General features: G+C 34.3%; 1 protein-coding gene across 3 annotated transcripts; it reads right to left on the reverse strand.

The window, feature by feature from the left end:
• Positions 1-1,990: 1,990 nt before the first annotated feature.
• On the reverse strand, positions 1,991-12,053 carry LOC129875536 (E3 ubiquitin ligase PQT3-like). Of its 3 annotated transcripts, none has more exons than XM_055950844.1 (17): positions 11,204-12,053; positions 10,236-10,347; positions 9,658-9,739; positions 9,390-9,556; positions 9,163-9,251; positions 8,628-8,696; positions 8,371-8,527; positions 8,146-8,294; positions 7,794-7,958; positions 7,377-7,688; positions 7,224-7,265; positions 6,816-7,080; positions 6,475-6,597; positions 6,007-6,082; positions 4,168-4,895; positions 2,546-2,610; positions 1,991-2,315 (listed from the first exon to the last, which is right to left on the reverse strand). In XM_055950844.1, the coding sequence occupies exons 1-16, from the start codon at positions 11,367-11,369 to the stop codon at positions 2,601-2,603; spliced, it is 2,712 nt and encodes a 903-aa protein (XP_055806819.1). In that variant the 5' UTR covers positions 11,370-12,053; the 3' UTR covers positions 1,991-2,315; positions 2,546-2,600. The 3 variants fall into 3 exon arrangements, with proteins under 3 accessions (XP_055806819.1, XP_055806818.1, XP_055806820.1); XM_055950843.1 differs by having other exon boundaries at positions 6,007-6,085; XM_055950845.1 differs by lacking the exon at positions 10,236-10,347 and having other exon boundaries at positions 6,007-6,085; positions 11,204-11,292.
• Positions 12,054-18,702: the final 6,649 nt, after the last annotated feature.

The following is an 18,702-nucleotide window of genomic DNA, read 5'->3' on the forward strand; positions in this document are numbered from 1 at the left end:
GAAAATGGTTAAATACAACTTGAACTTTATACATAAATACGATGTATCATATGCATTAAAATATCTGATCCATGAGATGAGATTCTGATACATACAGAAGATGTATCAGAAACAATTATATATTATATTCTGATACATAAATGTAGAAGTATCAGAATCATTAAAACTTGAAACATCAAAAAATGACACTTACACATGATGTATCAGAAATGGTAAATCTCCAAAAAATTGCATTTGAAAAAATATTATGTATCTGATACATAAATGTATATGTATCAGAATCATTAAAACTTGAAATAACAAATACTGAGACTTAAAGATGATGTATCAGAAATAGTAATTCTCAAAAAATTGCATTTGAAACAGACATTATGTATCTGATACATAAATGTAGATGTATCAGAATCATTAAACTTGAAATAACAGAATCTGAGACTTAAACATAATGTATCAGAAATAGTAAATCTCAAATAATTGCATTTGAAAAAGACATTATTTATCTGATACATAAATGATATGTATCAGCTTCATTAAAACTTGAAACAACATAAAATGACACTTAAATATGATGTATCAGAAATAGTAAATCTCCAAAAAATTACATTTGAAAAAGACATTATGTATCTGATACATAAATGTATATGTATCAGAATCATTAAAAATTAAAACAACAGAAACTGACACTTAAACATGATGTATCAAAAATAGAAAATCTTCAAAAAAAATTCCTTTTAAAAAGACATTATATATCTGATACATAAATGATATGTATCAGAATCATTAAAACCTTCACAAAATTTTCATTCTAAAACAAAAACTTAATTGAACACATACCTTTGGGAGATTAGGGCATGTTGTAACCCCTTCAATCTTGTTGTCTATTTCTTTGGGTGCATGTTTAACTGTAACTTTCGACTTCAATTTCTCACGTAGCTTATTCATCACTGCTGGATCGTTACGATGTTTGGATCTAACTTCGTCGTAACCTTCCCAAGACGAATCAGAACCAGGAGAAACAAGAATTCGTTGATTTTTATTGGACTGTTTGAGACCATGAACGGATTCCATATGTATCATTGAAGGTATGAGAAACAAAAATAGAAAGATTTACAGAAGAAAGCAAATGATAAAAATTTAGAAGATTTTTCAAAGATTTTCAGAAGAAATCAAAATATACAAATTTTAGGAGAAATCAAATTGAATGAGGATGAAGTAAAATTCCATATAAGGGAAGATTGAAATATACCTTATTTGGAACCTTGAAATTGATTAACAGTTGAAGAATAACAAATTAACTAGAGCAAATTAGGGCAAGGATGAAGGAAGAAGCGGATGTATCAGTGAGGTATAGAGAGAGAAAGGAAAAAGAGGGAATTTGGAATTTTTTTGATGTATATGGGAATAAAAGTAAATATATTAGGGGAATATGTGTAAAAGGGTAATTTACCCTTTAAAAAATAGTTTGTTTCAAATAATTTATCATTTTAAAAATTTCAAACATGACTAAATTATTATTTTTCTATTTTATTAGTCATAATTATGTAAGCATTAAGTATAATAATACATTCTATTTGATATCATATATAATCAATACATAAAAAAAATCATGATATTAATAATGTAAAAAATATTAACACATACATTAACATAGCTAAAAATACATCCGATAAAATTGAAAAAACACAATTACCCTTCATAACTTTTTTCACATCCCTTCTACTGTATTTGCTGGAAAATATTTATGTAAATGAGTAATTTTTAATATACCAATCCAAACAACACATAAAAAAAAAATATCAACATTACTAATACGCTCTATCTAACATTATTCTTATACACCATAGCAAACAGTCTCTTCACTTTATAAGATCACTTCCAACTACACATTAAGGACAAATTATATGATTGCAGTGAGAATATAGTCAAAACCAATAAAAGGATATAACCCACAACTGAAAAAATATATGACAACTGCAATGCCACATAATAATGATCACAATTATCTACCAAAATTGCAATAAAAAAGCAGAGAACTCGCGATCTTATTTTTCAATTTTTGGTGTTTCAAATTAACAAAAAACAACTATGTCGCATTCATAAGATATTACAATTCTTAGATAGAATCTACAACAATTCAATAGACCGTCCATTTTTTAACGATCCTTAGACGCGCAAATTTGTGCTGTTTCCCATATTTCAAGCATCAAACTAAAACTCGAAACAACATTGCACTGAGAGCTTCGTGAAGTAGATGATAACACTCGGGAAAGGACATCCAGATTTCAATGTTCCAAAGATGCCCGTGCCTTCTGAATCTGCACCCCAATTAAACAATATGTCAATTCAAATGAAACAAGGTGAAAACATTCTGATAACCAGATATAATGAACTTCACAGATTCTCTTCAACCCCAAAGAAATATTTCTGTTTCTATTGCACCATCAGAGAACAGAAAAGGGCACCGGAAATTGCTTGTAAGTGAAAAATACTTGCATTGTCTGAGAGGCAAATATGTGAAGAATGTCGAACAAGAATTATTCTCTACCTGTATTTATATCCATGCAAGATTATTACTGATTCAGTCTCTCCCTTGTCATATACTATCTCAATCTGCATCGAGAACCAACGAGTTAAGCATATGTAGAGAAAGGACCACAAGGCCATTATGAAGCTATGACAGGAATGGTAGAAGGATATCTGTACTCAATAATGAAGAGGCTAGACACACAAGCACCAAAAGAGAGCTCCACTGGCACCTCAAACAAAAATGACAACATTTAAAAAGAAAACTGATTTTAATGCAACACACAATGTGAGATGGTTCCTATCAAGCTTCTAAGTGATATTCCCACAATACTTGTGCGGCGGAATTTTGACCATTAGCATACAACTGTAACGAAAAACGCGTGCAAGTGAATCTGTGCAGGCTCCTCTTCATTAGTTGTATGTACAAAGCAAAGTAGTGACGTCTATCTCATTCTCTTTATTTTCTTCCTTCCCGTGAATTCTTTTGACATTCAGAATTTCTGCCAGCTAAAGAACTATTTTAATAACTATCATAAGGTAGGATGTCAACAAGGTTAAGCCACCAATGTTCACAACTAACCAGATCCTTTTTTGTCAGCGTGACAAACGAGACTCATATTAACTATAAACCCCTAAAACATCACTAACACATCACCAGAAGAAGCTAAAAAGGGGCACATACTCTGCTTTACTCATGCCCCAGATGTCAGTCAAGTGATGTGTAAATGCTCACAGATGTACATAAAAGAGAGATCTATCTTGTGTGCACGGACAATTAAAGCACCTTCTCAATGTAAATAAAGGTCTTTCTTGATGCTGGACAGAACCAAGGTGCCACAATGTATCAGCTAAGTGACAATTATAAGGAATATTAAGGTTAAAACTTACCATTTATCTAAAGCATAAAAGGAGCTCAGAGCAATTGGACAAGATCTAATCATGAGACAGCTAGTAACATTGGTATGGAATTACAGCTGTTTTACAGTGCCACACCAATAAAAAAAATCAAAATGTTTCTTTGCATGTGAGTTACAAATGAAATCAGTAAAGCTAAAGCATGTCATCGACATGCACACAATTTATCTCCAGATTCTCACAAGTAAATGACTTTGCTTTTGATATGGGGCTATTTTGCTGGGTTCCTAAGACAAACAAACCTAGATAAGTAGAGCTACAATTGAGATAGTTAAGCCAGTAACACATTTTTTTGCCAATACAGTAATACATAATGCACAAATGAACAATCAACTCTATTTTACAGTACATGGCAATGCTATGAGAAACAAAAATAGGAATCAATGTGATGTACCTAGGTTCAACTCTAACTATTGCAGACAGTATTACGTCAAAATCTCCAAACAGAATAGCTGTAAAGAACTCAAGAAACTGGCCAACTGACATATTAGAAGAGTCAACTACAACAACATACCCCAGTATTGTCAAGTGAAATGCAAATAATTGACATTTTTTTTGAACTTGGAAACTTTCAAATAATTGACATATTAAAGAAGTGAAAAATGCAAATATAACTTATATGCAGATCACCCCATTCCCCTTGACCCCTTGCTATGCCTAGGAGGAGGCCCCTCCTGCTCCTCTTCTTCCCACTCTACAGCAGCTGGTGGCGGAAATGGTTCGTACCTTGAAGGCTTTCTTTTAAAGTGCCGATCATCATCACTGCTCTCATAATCCACACTAGCGGTGGCACTCTTCCGTGATCCAGCAGCCGTTTTGTACTCCCCATGATACCCATTAGATGTGGCAGTCCTGTGGCTCGCCGAAGAACTCACTGGCACTTCACTCGAGGATGGCACCTTTCGCTTCTTTGAAGCTGCTGCTGAATCTTCAGCTGGGAAACTGATACGAGAAAAAACACTTGCCTTCTTCTTATCCACGGATTTGGATGGCACTGTCAATGGCGGTTCAGATGGGCCTGTGGAGGATGGTTTGGCACTAGCTGAAGATTCGGAACGGTGATGGCTACTGCTACTGCGATGTGTATGCTCGCGCTGATAGCGGTCCTCATGGTGGTCATGGCGGTGGCGGTCCTCATGGTGATGATCGTCATAATCTTCATACTTTTTCTTGGAAGAAGGGCGAGGAAGTTCAGGGTCACGCGATCGACGGTCTGGAGATGGCCTCTCAGGTCGGCGGTGGTAATCAAGGTCCGGTGATGGCCTCTCAGGTCGGCGGTGGTGGTCAAGGTCTGGTGATGGTCTCTCAGGTCGACGGCGGTGGTCGAGATCTGGAGATGGCCTCTCAGGTCGGCGATGGTGATCAAGGTCTGGCGATGGCCTCTCACGTCGGCGGTGGTCAAGGTCCGGGGAAGGCCTCTCAGGTTGGCGGGGACGGCTGGAGCACGGAGCTTTCTGGGGAATCATCAATGAAAATATTAATAATATCAAATATTGCAAAGAAAAGAATATTTAAGAACACTAAAATGCAGGTCTAAAGCCATAAAATACATTTAAAGGAAATTCACGGTTATCAAAAAAAAATTGAAGGAAATTCATGCACTATAGAAGGAGAGGATAGTAAATTTTACAACTCCTTTTTTTCTTGAGAAAGAAATTTACAACTCTTAATAATAGGCTCTTCACTTCAGGTTGAATTTTCAAAAGGATTTCCTCCGTTTGAGATCTTTTTCTTTGAACTTGATTTTTCTTTTATTTTTAGGAGGTGTAGAAAATATTCAAAATCAATACACCTTTGTACATTTCCAGGGACCAATCAAATGTCACTCCAATTTTTATTATAAGATGATTTACATCACCCCATCTCCCACTCCACTTCAATGATTCCTTTTTTTTCAAGTCGAGAATACTTTTGGAGTCTTGTCCATCATTTTTGTCAAATTAGGCTAACAGTTTCATCATAAAACGCTTTTGCCATAGCCAAATCTCGATGCTGTAGGGAAAAGGTTCATTTTTTTTTTGAAAAAGAGGAACATAAATAAGGGAACAAAATCACTGATCATCCACCACATCCAATGAACAGAAACCAGAAAAAACGAACTAACAAAAAAGTATAAACGAACATCTTAATGAGGACTGTTCTGATAGCTCCTAAATTGAACTCCAGTCCACTGCCCATTTTACTGAGGGCAACAAAAAACTGCCACAATATCTTTCTTCATCAAGCAACATCAGGCGTTCAAAAGGAGCACCAACTACGGTTAGGAAGTCATATATACCCTTCTTGCATAATGGGCAACCGATCTTCTATACGTTGAGAACCCCTTATCAAGGTAATCCAAAGAAATGTGTACTGTACTAATAATCTTAGAAATTATCCTAGAAATTCAGTCTCCAAGGCTGCTGCTTTTTGGACTTTACATGTAATAGAAAGATGAAACTGGAAACTAGCTGTTAGCTGCTTCTTGGCTAAACCAAGCCAAACTTTTCCTGTAACACACAGCCTGTCTTCTACTAAAATATAGGGCCAGAATAGCCAAGAATATTTGATAATCAAGATACTTACAGATTTGGGTTTCAGAGAAGGACCATCAGCAGCGCTCCCAACTTCCCTTGCATGTTCCCTGTCTTTAGGGAGCTCCCTGCTGGAAATGACAAAAGATATTATCAAATTATCATTGAAGGTGATCAAAAGTGTAAAAGCAGAAAAGACAACGACTGTTGACAATAGAGACCTACCAAGGAGGACAAAATATGAGGATATAACTAGATTGTGCAAACTGATTGCAACATGACTTCCAAGTACAGAAAACCTAAGTTGTACAGAGGCACTTAGAGTAAACAGAGCAAAAAACTCAATACTCAAAAGCTCAACCATTTAACAAAATTTCAATATCACCCATCAAGATGAAATGAACTATGAAATGGACATTCTTTACAGAACCTCAATGCATAGTGCTCAGACCATTGAATGTGATTTTCTACGGTAAGAGCACATTAATGTGCTGAGAATTAACAAGAATGGTCAAATTACCTCTCTCCACGTCTCTCGATTTCACGCTTCCTTCTCAGGTCAGCTTTTCTAGCCTCAAATTCTTCTCTGCTCAAAATTGGTGGGCCAGCATTGAATCCCATCCCAAAGTCTGCTGCAAGGTCCCTAAAATTTGGTGGCCATTTTAACCAGTCAGGTACCGCTAAATCTCAAATGCGCCAACAAAGATGTATACAGATACATTAATATAAAAGTAATTTAACTGCAATATATAGCCATTATCAAAACTGCAAGAGTGAAAGACCCGAAAACATGTGAAAACACTCATCATATCATAGATTAAACAGAGAGAAGTTTAGAATAAAATACAACAGAAGTTATACCTCTGCATTGGAGGACCGAAAGGCAGCATAAAACCTTGTCCACCAAATGGATCATGTGGTACAACAGGAGGAATAAAGGGAACATCTAGAGGACCCATCCCATAAGGATTGTATGGCATGGCCCCAGGATAAGGGGCTCCAAACCCATCTAGTCCAGGTTGCATGCCTGACCAATAAGGATTATAGGCAGCAGGACCTACGGACATCATATAATTCTCAGCAGCAAGATCTTGAGCAGCTCTCCACTGCATCTCAGCAGCAGCAGCTGCAAGAGCATCAAGTAATTTAGGAACTAGGAAGTGTAAAAAGCTCCATCAAGATTGCAGACATAATAATCAAAGTTTTATTTCAAAAATAGTTAACAAATCTATCAATCCGTGCACAAGAGGAAGGGAAATGAGTGCGTACGGTTCAAAGGCAATCGTGCTTTCTTCTTCTTCTTTTTCTTTCCTGAAATCATAAAATAACAAAATCTAGATGAGAACACTTTCCGATCCAAGGGCGGTAAGAAAATACCAATAACTTGCGAAGCCAAAAAGGTAAACGAAAGAGCACCATTACCCGCCTCCCCAACTAAAGGCTTTTGCTGAACTTCTTCATCAGCCAATGGATCATTTCCCTGGGATGCAGGTTCTTTAACACTGACGGACTCATGTGTGGCTTCAGAAACATCTGCAACCTTCAAAGTTCTTCCTCTCTCCAACATTTGCTGAGGAGCACTGCCATTCTTACTCCCTTCCACAATCTCCTGGGCTTTAAAATTTTCCTCCTTCAGAGGAGGAGGAGGTGGTGGTGGTAACAGCTCTCCCTTTGAAGCTGCAGATTGTGAAGGAGATGGAACCTTAGGTGGGAGAATGCGTGCTGACTCCATATCTGGAAGATGTAACAACAAAAGCAAGACCTGAGCCTCATAAAAAAATTAAACAGATAATGGACTTAAACAAGAGAACAGTTCAGAGAGTTAAAACTGGTACTAACCTTGAACTTGGTGAGCACTACCCCCATGCTCTGCACTGCTATTATTTGATTCCAGTATTCTATTAATTGTATCCCTCAAAGTCTTGTTGGGTAACAGGTCATCAGCAAGTATATTTGTGGCCCCACAGACACACACCGACTTCGAGATGATGTAATCCCTTATGCCTGAGGATCACCCTTGCAATCAGTTCGAAATTCAAGAATACAGGACACACTAAAATTGAATAGTAAAAACCTTAAATTCACTGTAGAAGCAACAACACTACACCCACATCACACAGCAAACTCCTTGTGTTTATAGCAAGAACTCTTTAAACAGAAGTATGCTCAAATTAAACAGCATGCTCCTTACATTTATCGCAGAAACTGGTAAAACAACACTTGCTTGTTAGCACTGCGTCTTTAATTACTTCTTTACACAAGGGACAATGAAGCTCTGGTGGAAGATCACCGACGGAACGTATAGAAGGCATCCCTTCAACTTCTCTATCAAAAGCAGCCCTGCAACAAGTGGGACAGTCATATGCATTCTTGTTACAAGCAAACTCAATACTACCAACATAACAAGAAATCTTACTCATTGGGCTTTAAGACGGCATTAGCACCACTTGGTAAAGCATATGAACCATCTGGGGTTGCCATTAACATGGACTTCGGAATGCCAGTGGGGGGTTTCACTTTCCTAATGTCAAAATTGGGGTCACCATTTGTTGGGCAGTGCTGAATGAAATGCCCTGTAATGATTTATGTCATAATTGGATACAATGACTCAGTATGCTAATAACAGATTTCTTAGACAATGACCACCAGGTAGATGAAAAATATGAAACATACCAGGCACCTTACAGCGATGGCATACATAGCCTGGTGGTGGTGTTTTCCGTTCCAATCCACCACCCCAACCTGGAAGAGTAGCATATAATTTTGAGCATAAATAAGAAATAAAACAGCCAAAAATTCAATTACAATCAGTAATTCATCTAACCAGTAGCAACATGAAAATTTAATACATACTCAAAAGCATCTTGACAATTATCCAACCCACATGGCTAGTCAAGGAAACTTAACCACAAGATCTTAAAAACTTTCAACCTACAATTGGCTTGATGAGTCTTTTGTCATCAGATTTTACAAAAGAATGAAATGATGGCATGTGGGAGTGAGACGGGCTTAAATGGAGCGGCTTGGACAGTAAGGATTCATACAGCCCGCCAACTTGGTTTGAATCAAGGCATAATTGTTGTAATGAAATGAAACCATGGAAAGACTACTATGTCAAGTTAGCAAATACTTGAGTAAACAATGTCCTTTAACCCAACACGGATAGGAAGATTCATAGCAGATTAACAGACAAGTGAGAGTGAATTACCAAAACCTCGCCCACCACGTCCCCCCATCATTCTTCCACCTGGACCTCGTCCATAACCTCTACCAGCACCAAAGCCATCACAGGGTTGACTGCATTAACTTAAAGATCATCAGAATCGTTTTCATACCAATATCATCGCATATTAGAAATTAGTAGCAGCTAATGCAATAAACACACTCTCAAGTGTGCATGAAAATTTTAAAAGGAGAAAAAGGAAGCTTTCCCACCTCTGCCAATCTAAGGCTGGAGTGTCAATTAAAGCTTTGATCTTACTCTCCTCATCAGCTTTACTTGGAGGAGGAGCATCCTGCATTTGGTTGCTTGACTGGACTGGTAATGCTTCAGGAACAGCGTACAGATCATTTCCAAATTCATCCCAGTCGAGATCTTCAGGCTACAAAATGGAGATAAATATTTCAGTATGCTTAAAGACCACCAATTGTCATGACTACAGACACCAAGACTCTCCTAACGTATAGTGTTATGGACGCTTACATATTTGGTGGCAGATGACTCCCCTCCCACGAAACTACTTTTTACTGTTTGAGCCTCCTCAGACTGGTATTCTACTTGGGGCCTGCAAAAAGCACATCTCGGTCATATTCAAAATAGTTATTATGGCACAGCCCAAAAGACAAAAGTAGTATAAGGACCTACGATTACCACTTCCCACCCTGGGGGGAGGGGGGAGGGAAAAAAAGGTCTGAACACCATATTCAACAAAATGCCAGTAACAGCATTAGCACCTGTTCTCCCCCAACACACCGACCCCTTTCAACCACCTTCCACACAAATGCAAAGGTCTATACCCCACCCCACCACCTTTCTACAATCTTCCGAAGGAAAGGAAAAATCAAAGAAAAAGGATCTTGAGATTTAGTAAACACCCATAACACCCCACCACCAGCTCCATGAAGAAGAGAAACCCGCACGCAATTCTTTTCTATGGAAATAAGCAAGGTAACCAATCCAGGTCAACTGTCTTTTTCCACAGATTTTGAATTCTTAATGATAAAACAGTATTTTTATTCATAAATCTAACAGATGAGAGTCAAAAGGATCAAGATTAATACTCGTCTGGTTCTGTTACAGGTGCAGTTACTATGGGCATGCGAGGTCGTCCAGGAACGCGACGAATCAAAACACTAGTATTTTTGGGGATCAAGGTGTCCTCATCAAGATATTCTGAAATTGCAAAAAGAGAAGACAAAGCACATAAAGCCCTGTAGAGTTCACAATACATATGGAATAAATACAAGCTATGCAATCAATATGGCATGATCCACCATTCAAGTTCCCTTAATCTAAACAAAGTATTTGTCAAGCAATATATTCCTTACAGAGGGGATCAACTAGACCATGAGATTTGCTATGTGACATCAACCTTGAGTGAAATAGGTTCCTTACATAATATCTTTTGCCTCGGCTAGCACTAGTAAGGTAAGGATTTTATGCTAGGTAGTACAATACATAGTAGTATCGGTTAAGTTCTTCAAAGACTACTACGGAATAACCAAGTTTAAGGTAAACGCTATACAGGATGATATGGTCCTAGCTTAGTGTACTAGCCCTAACACTAAAACATTAACGAATAGACCACTCTCCTTTTAAATCAGTATAATTATGTAAAAACAACCCATTAAGATGAGGTGCCAGAATTATATCCCACCAAAGAGAGAAAACTGCAATCAGACATTTTTACAATGCAAAGGTTCTTTAAAAAGTCAATGCATCATCCTTCTCATTTAGGAGGCATGAGCCACTCAAAATTAAATTGAAACCACTGTGATCATCTTCTTATTTGATAAAAGCCACTTTTTCTTTTGAAAATCCTTGAATATAAGCAGCACATACAAAAGTACCTAACTATATTGATAGCAGAGAGTTGACAATTAAATCGCCAACCGAGACACACCTCAGGAACAATGCCTGAGTTACGCTAAACCCCAAAGTCAATGTCACACAATAACTTGCGCAATACTACTAAAAATGCAACTAGGAATGCACTAAAATGACTTGACTATATTGGAAGCTAACCAACCTTCGTTAGTCTGGGCGTTGGTGACAACAAGGTCAAAATCTGTACCCCTGCCCAGATGCTTGGATTCAAATATTTTTTCTTTCAAGTTGCCAACGGTAATAAAGTGACCATCAATTGGAATTGAATCATAATCTTTGGCACTTTTAAACTTAAAATAAACTGACATAGCTCTTTTTTTCTTAAAATTCCTTTTTTTCCTCAAACAAATCAATAACAACAACAAAGAGGCCGATCAAAAATTATAATAGGCCTGATATTGAACTCAAAGAAAAATTAATATAAAGTACAAAAGAAATTAAAAGAAGCTCTTTTTTTTTCTATCTCACAACTTCTCTTCAATAACTCAAGAAAATCAGTCAAACCAAATTCCTTCAACAGATCAGTTGAACATCCTCCACGACCAAGTTAATCCGCAAGCTTCACTCAGCAGCGATTTCTACGAGTTTATTAAACAAAATCAAACCACTGCTACCGCTACTCCTTCGACTGGGGGATAATCTCGATCCGATCTATCAAATCACGCCGAACGTCTCTCTTAGCAGACACTTGAGGTTGATGATTCTATCCGGTAACCTCAGGAGCTGATTCTTCAGATCGATTGAATTGAATTGAATCGAATCCCATCAGCGCCGACAGACCGACAATTCTTCAGAGAACAGGAGAGATTTCTCTACTGGAAAACGTCAATTCCTCTTCACGCACGGTGAACTCATCGGAAAATCCGTTGAATTCCGAAGCGAATCGAACGGAGAACTAAAGAGAAAGCCAAGAGAGTAAAGCTTATAGGGTGTCGTAACTAGGGTTTCCACGGTGAGAAACTGATTGATAGTCGGGGTGAATTTGGGGAAGAATTCCAGATTTTATACAATTTAATAAAGACCCCTCTATTGAAAAAAATAAAAATAAAGACCTCTCTACAGATTAGTCCTCTTAGTTTTAGTATTTTCAATTTAAGCCCAGCAAATTTTACAAGTGTTGACGCTAGCGCTTAGCTGTGGGCTCATTCTTTTGTGGAGGCAGTTATTTTGAATAAAAATTGATTATCTTATTTTGTCTATTATCCTTATTATTCTTTAATTTCGTTTTAGTAGCAAATTGTTTTCTAATTTTTTATTTTATTTTATTTAGTTTATAGTTAGGTTTTTCATCCATCAAGCAAAATTGAATACGCATAATAAAAAATTATTTTATATTATTTTTTTAGTTTAATCGTCTAAAGATTTTTTTAAAAAGAAAAATGGCATCATTTGGAATTTCAATCATTGGGAACAAAGGGTTGTGTACTCAATTGTATTCTTCGAGATATAATGCATGCATTAATTTGGTATATTAGTATCTTGCTTGATATGCTTTTTTATGCTATGTATAACAAATATTTGCAATAATTATACACTCTATTGTGTATTAAGTTGTGTATTACTAATACCATGAATTTTTAGATATTAGTAATGCAAGGAAATTTAATGCATGCATTAGCATGCTTAAAGACTCAATTGGCCCTCAAAAACTTTTTTACATCTTTTCCACCACATTTGTGAAGAGTATCTTTGTAAATAAATAATTTTAAAAAAAATTGTGCAATGCATGCTATTTTTAATACACCAAACCAAACAATACATAAGAAATAATTAATGCAAACATTACTAATACACTTTATTTAGCATTATTCTTATACACTCTACCAAAGGACTTAGTGATTAGTTGACGGTTAGATATTTTGATCAGATTCAATTTATAATCGTAATTGTAAATTTTCTCTAATTGATAAAAAAATTGATAAATTTCATATTATTACAAGTTATAAAAAATACCAGCACGATAAAGGCATATATTGATTACAAAGGAATTTTGAAACTACAACTTGCATTTTTGCAGTGTGCTATCAATTTTACTAAATGAATTAGTCGTGTTTTTCTTAAGGAAAAAGCAATGTATTAGACATACCACCACAATGAAGGCAAAAGTAAAGAAAAACAATCAATAAAATTTAACCAATCATAAATTAAATAGTTCCGGTGAAAAATAACATTTGATATAGAATTCATATTTTTTGTTTTGATAGTTACTTATATTTCACTTTTATTTTGATTAAATTGTGACAACGATTTTTTTTAACTAATGTTTGTTTATTTTTTTGTCTTCTTGCATTGTTAAATTGTTATTTGTAATAAGATGTCTTTTTCAAGCGTTTATAGGTATTTATGCCTTGTCATATGTACATGTCGATGTGTTGCTATTTCTTGTTTGATTAATCTTATGGAATAGTGTCATAGATAGACCCTAATATTTATTCTTATATATCAGTTTATTCTCTTGTATATAATATAGTGCTTGATCATAGAATTATGAAGTTACGATTACTATTCAACTTTCAAAATATCGATACATGTGAAATTAAATAATTCGTTATTTGTAATATACTATTTCTCAACCTGTCATTTGCAAGTTATGTTACTTTATATGCTATTATATTAAAATCTCTTTTGAATTAATAACTAAAAATCAAAGATTTTAAGGAATTTTATATATAATAATATTATTCAAATACATATCTACGTAAAACACAATAATTCATTCATTTTATTATTTGCGCCTAATTAAAAGAGAACTAAAAAGCTATGCCATCTTATCATGTCTCTTCCTCTTATTTCTCCATAAAGACCAAAAGTTAATTTTTTTCTCTAGGAAGAACAAAAGTTACGCCTTCTAATTGTTTCTCTTCCTCTTCTTCCACTCTTCCATGAAACATATTAATTTTTTCTATTATTTAACTCATCTATTAGCATTCAGTTTTTTCTTCAGAATGGATATATGATCCAAAATGATGTCTCCAAAGACACTTTGTAATTATCGAGGTATGTCAAAATCCACTTTCATTTACTGCATTCTGCTTACTTTGATTTGGAATTTTTTTAGATACTGAATATTTATAATTTACTAGTAGGAATTTGAATAGATGATTATGTTTTTGGTGTTTCTATTTCTTCTTCTTTTTTATTTGATAATAAGGATGTATTTCTAACTATGGTGATCTCAGTGATATTTTTACAAGAAGATATGAATGCTCTTTACAAGAAGCCGAAGGTACATACATAAAACTACCGTCATATGAAAGGATTCAAAGTCCAATAGTGAAACTCTTAAAAAAAGATTATTTCTGTGTCTAGAGTTACGCTGAATCAGGTATTGAGATTAGTATATGAGATAATAAGAAATGATCCTAATTCAAATCCTTCTCACATCTCACCAGTACTCATTTTGAATATTATCTTGGTTAATCACTCATTAGCAATTGGTTAAAAACTCTGAAATGTTACTACTTGTAGGACTTTGAAAGACATAACAATATCAATATTCTTTGAAATTCAGATAATGAAATAAGATAGAACAAAAATTATAACTAAGTGCTCTGAAAAGAATACATTTTCATCAACGATTTGTTCTTGTTGGAAGATGTTAGGAGTTTGTAAATTTTCAGTTAGAACTCTTCAAGGTGATAATATACGTAAGGTGTTCAGAACCTCAGTTTATAGTCCAAAATATAGATGGATGTACACATAAAAGAAAGAACATCACCGATATTCTTACTGGTAAGGTTCAAGTCGTTGGTTTGCTGAGTAGCCTTGAACATTTGATTCTGAAACATCTGCAGGTCCACGAACTTCCTAATCCAATGAAATCACTCTTGTTTAATCTAATAGGTAGGGGGGAAAAGACATGCAAAAATATCTAAATGAAAATATTGGGGAATGATGTAGGTACCTTGCTGAAGTAGCGGTGCAGCAGAAACTCTTTTAGAACACCACACATCCCTTAGAAAGTATAGTAATATTGACATGATTTGTATTAACAATAATCTCCTCTTTCATACAATAAATTTTCCTCTCACAACTTAAAGGTAAACAGAAGATATAAAATGATACCTTATTGTTAAATCATTCAGTCCAAAAAGGTCCTCTGCATAAAGGGAAAACAAGAATCAAACCAAGAACACGCTCCTTATGCTTTATCTGTGATATGTAAGTGTTGTTAGTAAAGTTCAAACGCAAAGCTTTTAATTTTGATGCTTTATTTACATATTTTAAAGTAAAATTCAATGTAACACCCGTTTCAACCCAAAGCCTCAGATCCTCAATATTAGTGGCAGTCAAGGCATAGAAGAAACCGTTCTTGTCCTTTTCATTCAAAACTCTGTGTACGTATTCTTTTTTCCTATTTTGTCTTTTTTCCTCATTGTTTGTATTTTTGCTGTAATTATTATAATGCAAGAATCATACTTGGAGCTAGGGGTTGTGGGTAGTAATATTTTTGGCTTCTCTTGACATGCTTAAGCTTGTAATAAGCATTTTTAGCAACTGTTTGATACTCAACACTGTAAATAACTGTAGAAATTTGATTACAGTATTACAGGGTGACATGTTATAAAGGAGAAATTGGAGTATCTTCTCTGTAAGGAGGCGAGGCTGGTGTCCAGCTAGAGACAAGGCAACAAAGGATGGTGAAGAGTACCAAGTAATTATAGTAATGTTGACAAGTTTGAGGATTAAAGCAAATGGTAAGATGAAAACAAGAATTGGTATAATGTTTATATTTGCAAGTTCCATAGCTTTATAGTACTTTCGTGGAAGGGTCTGTGTTAGCCCAGTTTCTGAGTGAGAGTATAAGCAGACGCAAAGCAATATCTTGATGAAATATTTTGTTTCTTGAGATTATCATGTCCCACGAAATCATTGTCGAATTTTGGACATAAGTTAAATTCGATCTAAATGTGGAATATGTTAATGTTTTAGGAATTGTGCAATCTCTGAGTTAGTTCTTTTTCTTTTTCATCCTTTCATTTATTTTCCTCAATATCACCTTCCTCAGGCCTAGGATTGCCGATAGAGAAATGAAAGGTTCATAATCGTGGAAGTGAAATTTGAATTACATATATGTTTTTTGTTTAGGGGTTGGACAATTGATGTCATATCATATGTGTCAGAAGCATCAAATGATGTTTTATGAGGCGGGGGATGCTAAAAAGAAAAGAAGGGTTGGTTTATAAATTTGGTCGCTCCTATTATTTTGCTCATGTAACGAACTAGGAACAGAAGATAACCATATTACTCTTGTTGCACGTTGTTTGTTGTCCTTTTCGATTAAGATAGAATTAGTGATTAATTGACATTCATCTTGGAAAATTGAAAATTGCAGGTATGTCAATTACTAAAGATGAATCTGGATAGGGAGTTTCAGTAGGTAAGTTATGAGGAACTTAAGTCAGTGTGTTATTTTTTGAATATACATGCTCTCCTATTTTTTCTGTTTTAATAGAGGCTGAAGATCGTCTTTGTAACATTAGTTGTACCAATGCCAAAATTAAATTAATTTTCAGCTATTTCTATTAGGTTGTTCATCTAGTACTAATTGTACGATTTTTTTTGTTAATGATGTTATATGTAACAATCTTTTAGCTTATATTTATAATTTTTCCGTGTCATTCTTGCTATAAATTTATAAATTTTAGGAAATTTAATCTAACATCTGCATTTGCACTTTAAACTAGTCTCTGTTCAGATTGATTAATTCGATCTTGATGCATAAGAGATTCAAGATCTCTTTAAAAGGCGATAAATACCTTGTTTTATGGAATTTGAAAATATTTCCTTCTTTATGTCATGAGACATTCCACATTTTAACAATGCTATTATGTAACTTCTATTTTTTTCCTTTCTATCTCATGCTTTACCTGGTTTAGTATTTTATTTATTCAAATGTATATTGTATTGTTTGTTAATGGGTCTATCTTATTTAAATCCATCATTAAATTTAATTATCGTGTTTTTAATAAATCTTTACATAATGAAGTTCTTGAGCAAGTATATGTGTATGCTCTAAAATTGATTCAACGACACTTGATTATTTCATTAAAGATCATTCAATATTAAAAAATTAATTAAATTATCCAATTAAATCAGAGAGCAAAAGTTAAGAGCAGTAAAAGATAAAATGATCAAATAGTAGGAATTTATAATCATTAATTATAGGTTCTTGAGATATGTAACAATATCAATTTTTTAAATTTATGTTGGAATGATCTTGATATCTTAAAAATTTTCAAAAAGAAAATAGTTGTTACTTCTAGTATTTGAATATTAGAAAAAAAATCATTTTTAAAGTTAATAGGGTGATTAGTTCCGCGCGAAGCGCGAACAAATTATCTAGTATGAGTCCGTTTGCCTAATGTTAACTTTAAGCCAGAAAGTTCTTAAAGTCAGTCAAAAATGAAAAGTTAGGATTCCTAACTTTTTTTTTCTAAGGGTTTAAAGTCATTTTCTTTGACCATGGAAATTACTTTTATATCCCTTATATTTTAACTAAATTCCCAAACTACCCATTTTATTCTTTTAATCCTAAAATTCACATAATTTTCCTCATTTAAGCACTTTTATCCAAACACTCAACTGCTTATTTATAAAAATAACTTTCAGCACTTTAAAGTTCTAAAAGCATTTTATACATAAAAGTTATTTTTTTTAAGCCCATCCAAACGAGCTCTATATATATCAAGAAAGACTATGAATAAATATTAGCTTTTCACTTTTACAAATACTTCACTCTTACTTCTTGTGTAGTGGTGAATTTATATTTTTTGCTCATAAATTCAAAAAATAAAAATATAAACATGTGAATAAGTCAACAAAACACAATTTAAAAGGATGCAATAGTAATTCTGATACAAAACACCTAAAACTAACAGTAGTAATTACACTAAAATAGAAAGTTAGCCCTTTGAGTATAAAGCATGAGTTTTGATTTTCTATTTTGAAATTGAATTGAATTTAGAATTTATGTATGAAACAAGTCAACAATAATAGAATTTTGGGTTTTGATTTTTGGCTCTTGAGCCTTGGGTGGAGAAGTTATTTGACCTCTTGTTGTTGTTCCGAAAAATAAAAAAAAATTACATAGCTAAATGTATAACATGGCATAGTCTCTGAGATTTAAATCTTAAACCCAGGAATCAATTCGGAAGGCGCTATACCAATGCGAAGGGTTTAATATATATATATATATATATATATATTTCTAAATCTGCCCTTGTTCATAGTACTCTTCAAACAATTCTTAAATATTGTTCACATTATTAAATCTTTAACACAAAAACAATTTCATCAAATCGTAAGTGAAAAAAATAATAGTACACCTTTTGAAGAACGATTATTAACTTCTAATAAATCTTCAAAAGATATTTCTACTCATCATTTTTTTATTATTTTACCTTTTTACTGACATGATCGTACCATTTTAGAATTGGAGGTGTAAGATGCTTATTTTATTGGGGTCGGCTCCCTTTAATTCAACTCTACCGAAAAGTTAAACATCTTTGATCAACCCTCTATTTCCCCTTCAATTTGGTTCAAAGCTTAGAATTAGACAAGCATATGAAATCAACACAAGGTCATATACACGCTTTCTAATTTTGTATTAAACTCGTGCCACAACAAAACACAACACAC

This window comes from Solanum dulcamara, chromosome 12 (genome assembly GCF_947179165.1).
Source record: "Solanum dulcamara chromosome 12, daSolDulc1.2, whole genome shotgun sequence".
Classification (NCBI taxonomy): domain Eukaryota; kingdom Viridiplantae; phylum Streptophyta; class Magnoliopsida; order Solanales; family Solanaceae; genus Solanum; species Solanum dulcamara.

What these genes read in the sequence shown, in the direction of transcription:
- LOC129875536 (XM_055950843.1), bottom strand. Translation starts at nt 11,369, where the DNA reads ATGTCAGTTTATTTTAAGTTTAAAAGTGCCAAAGATTATGATTCAATT. An exon ending in ACGTGGTGGGCGAGGTTTTG is followed by an intron (nt 8,697 to 9,162) that starts GTAATTCACTCT and finishes CTACTCTTCCAG; the next exon opens with GTTGGGGTGGTGGATTGGAA. An exon ending in AGCACGATTGCCTTTGAACC is followed by an intron (nt 7,081 to 7,223) that starts GTACGCACTCAT and finishes ATGCTCTTGCAG; the next exon opens with CTGCTGCTGCTGAGATGCAG.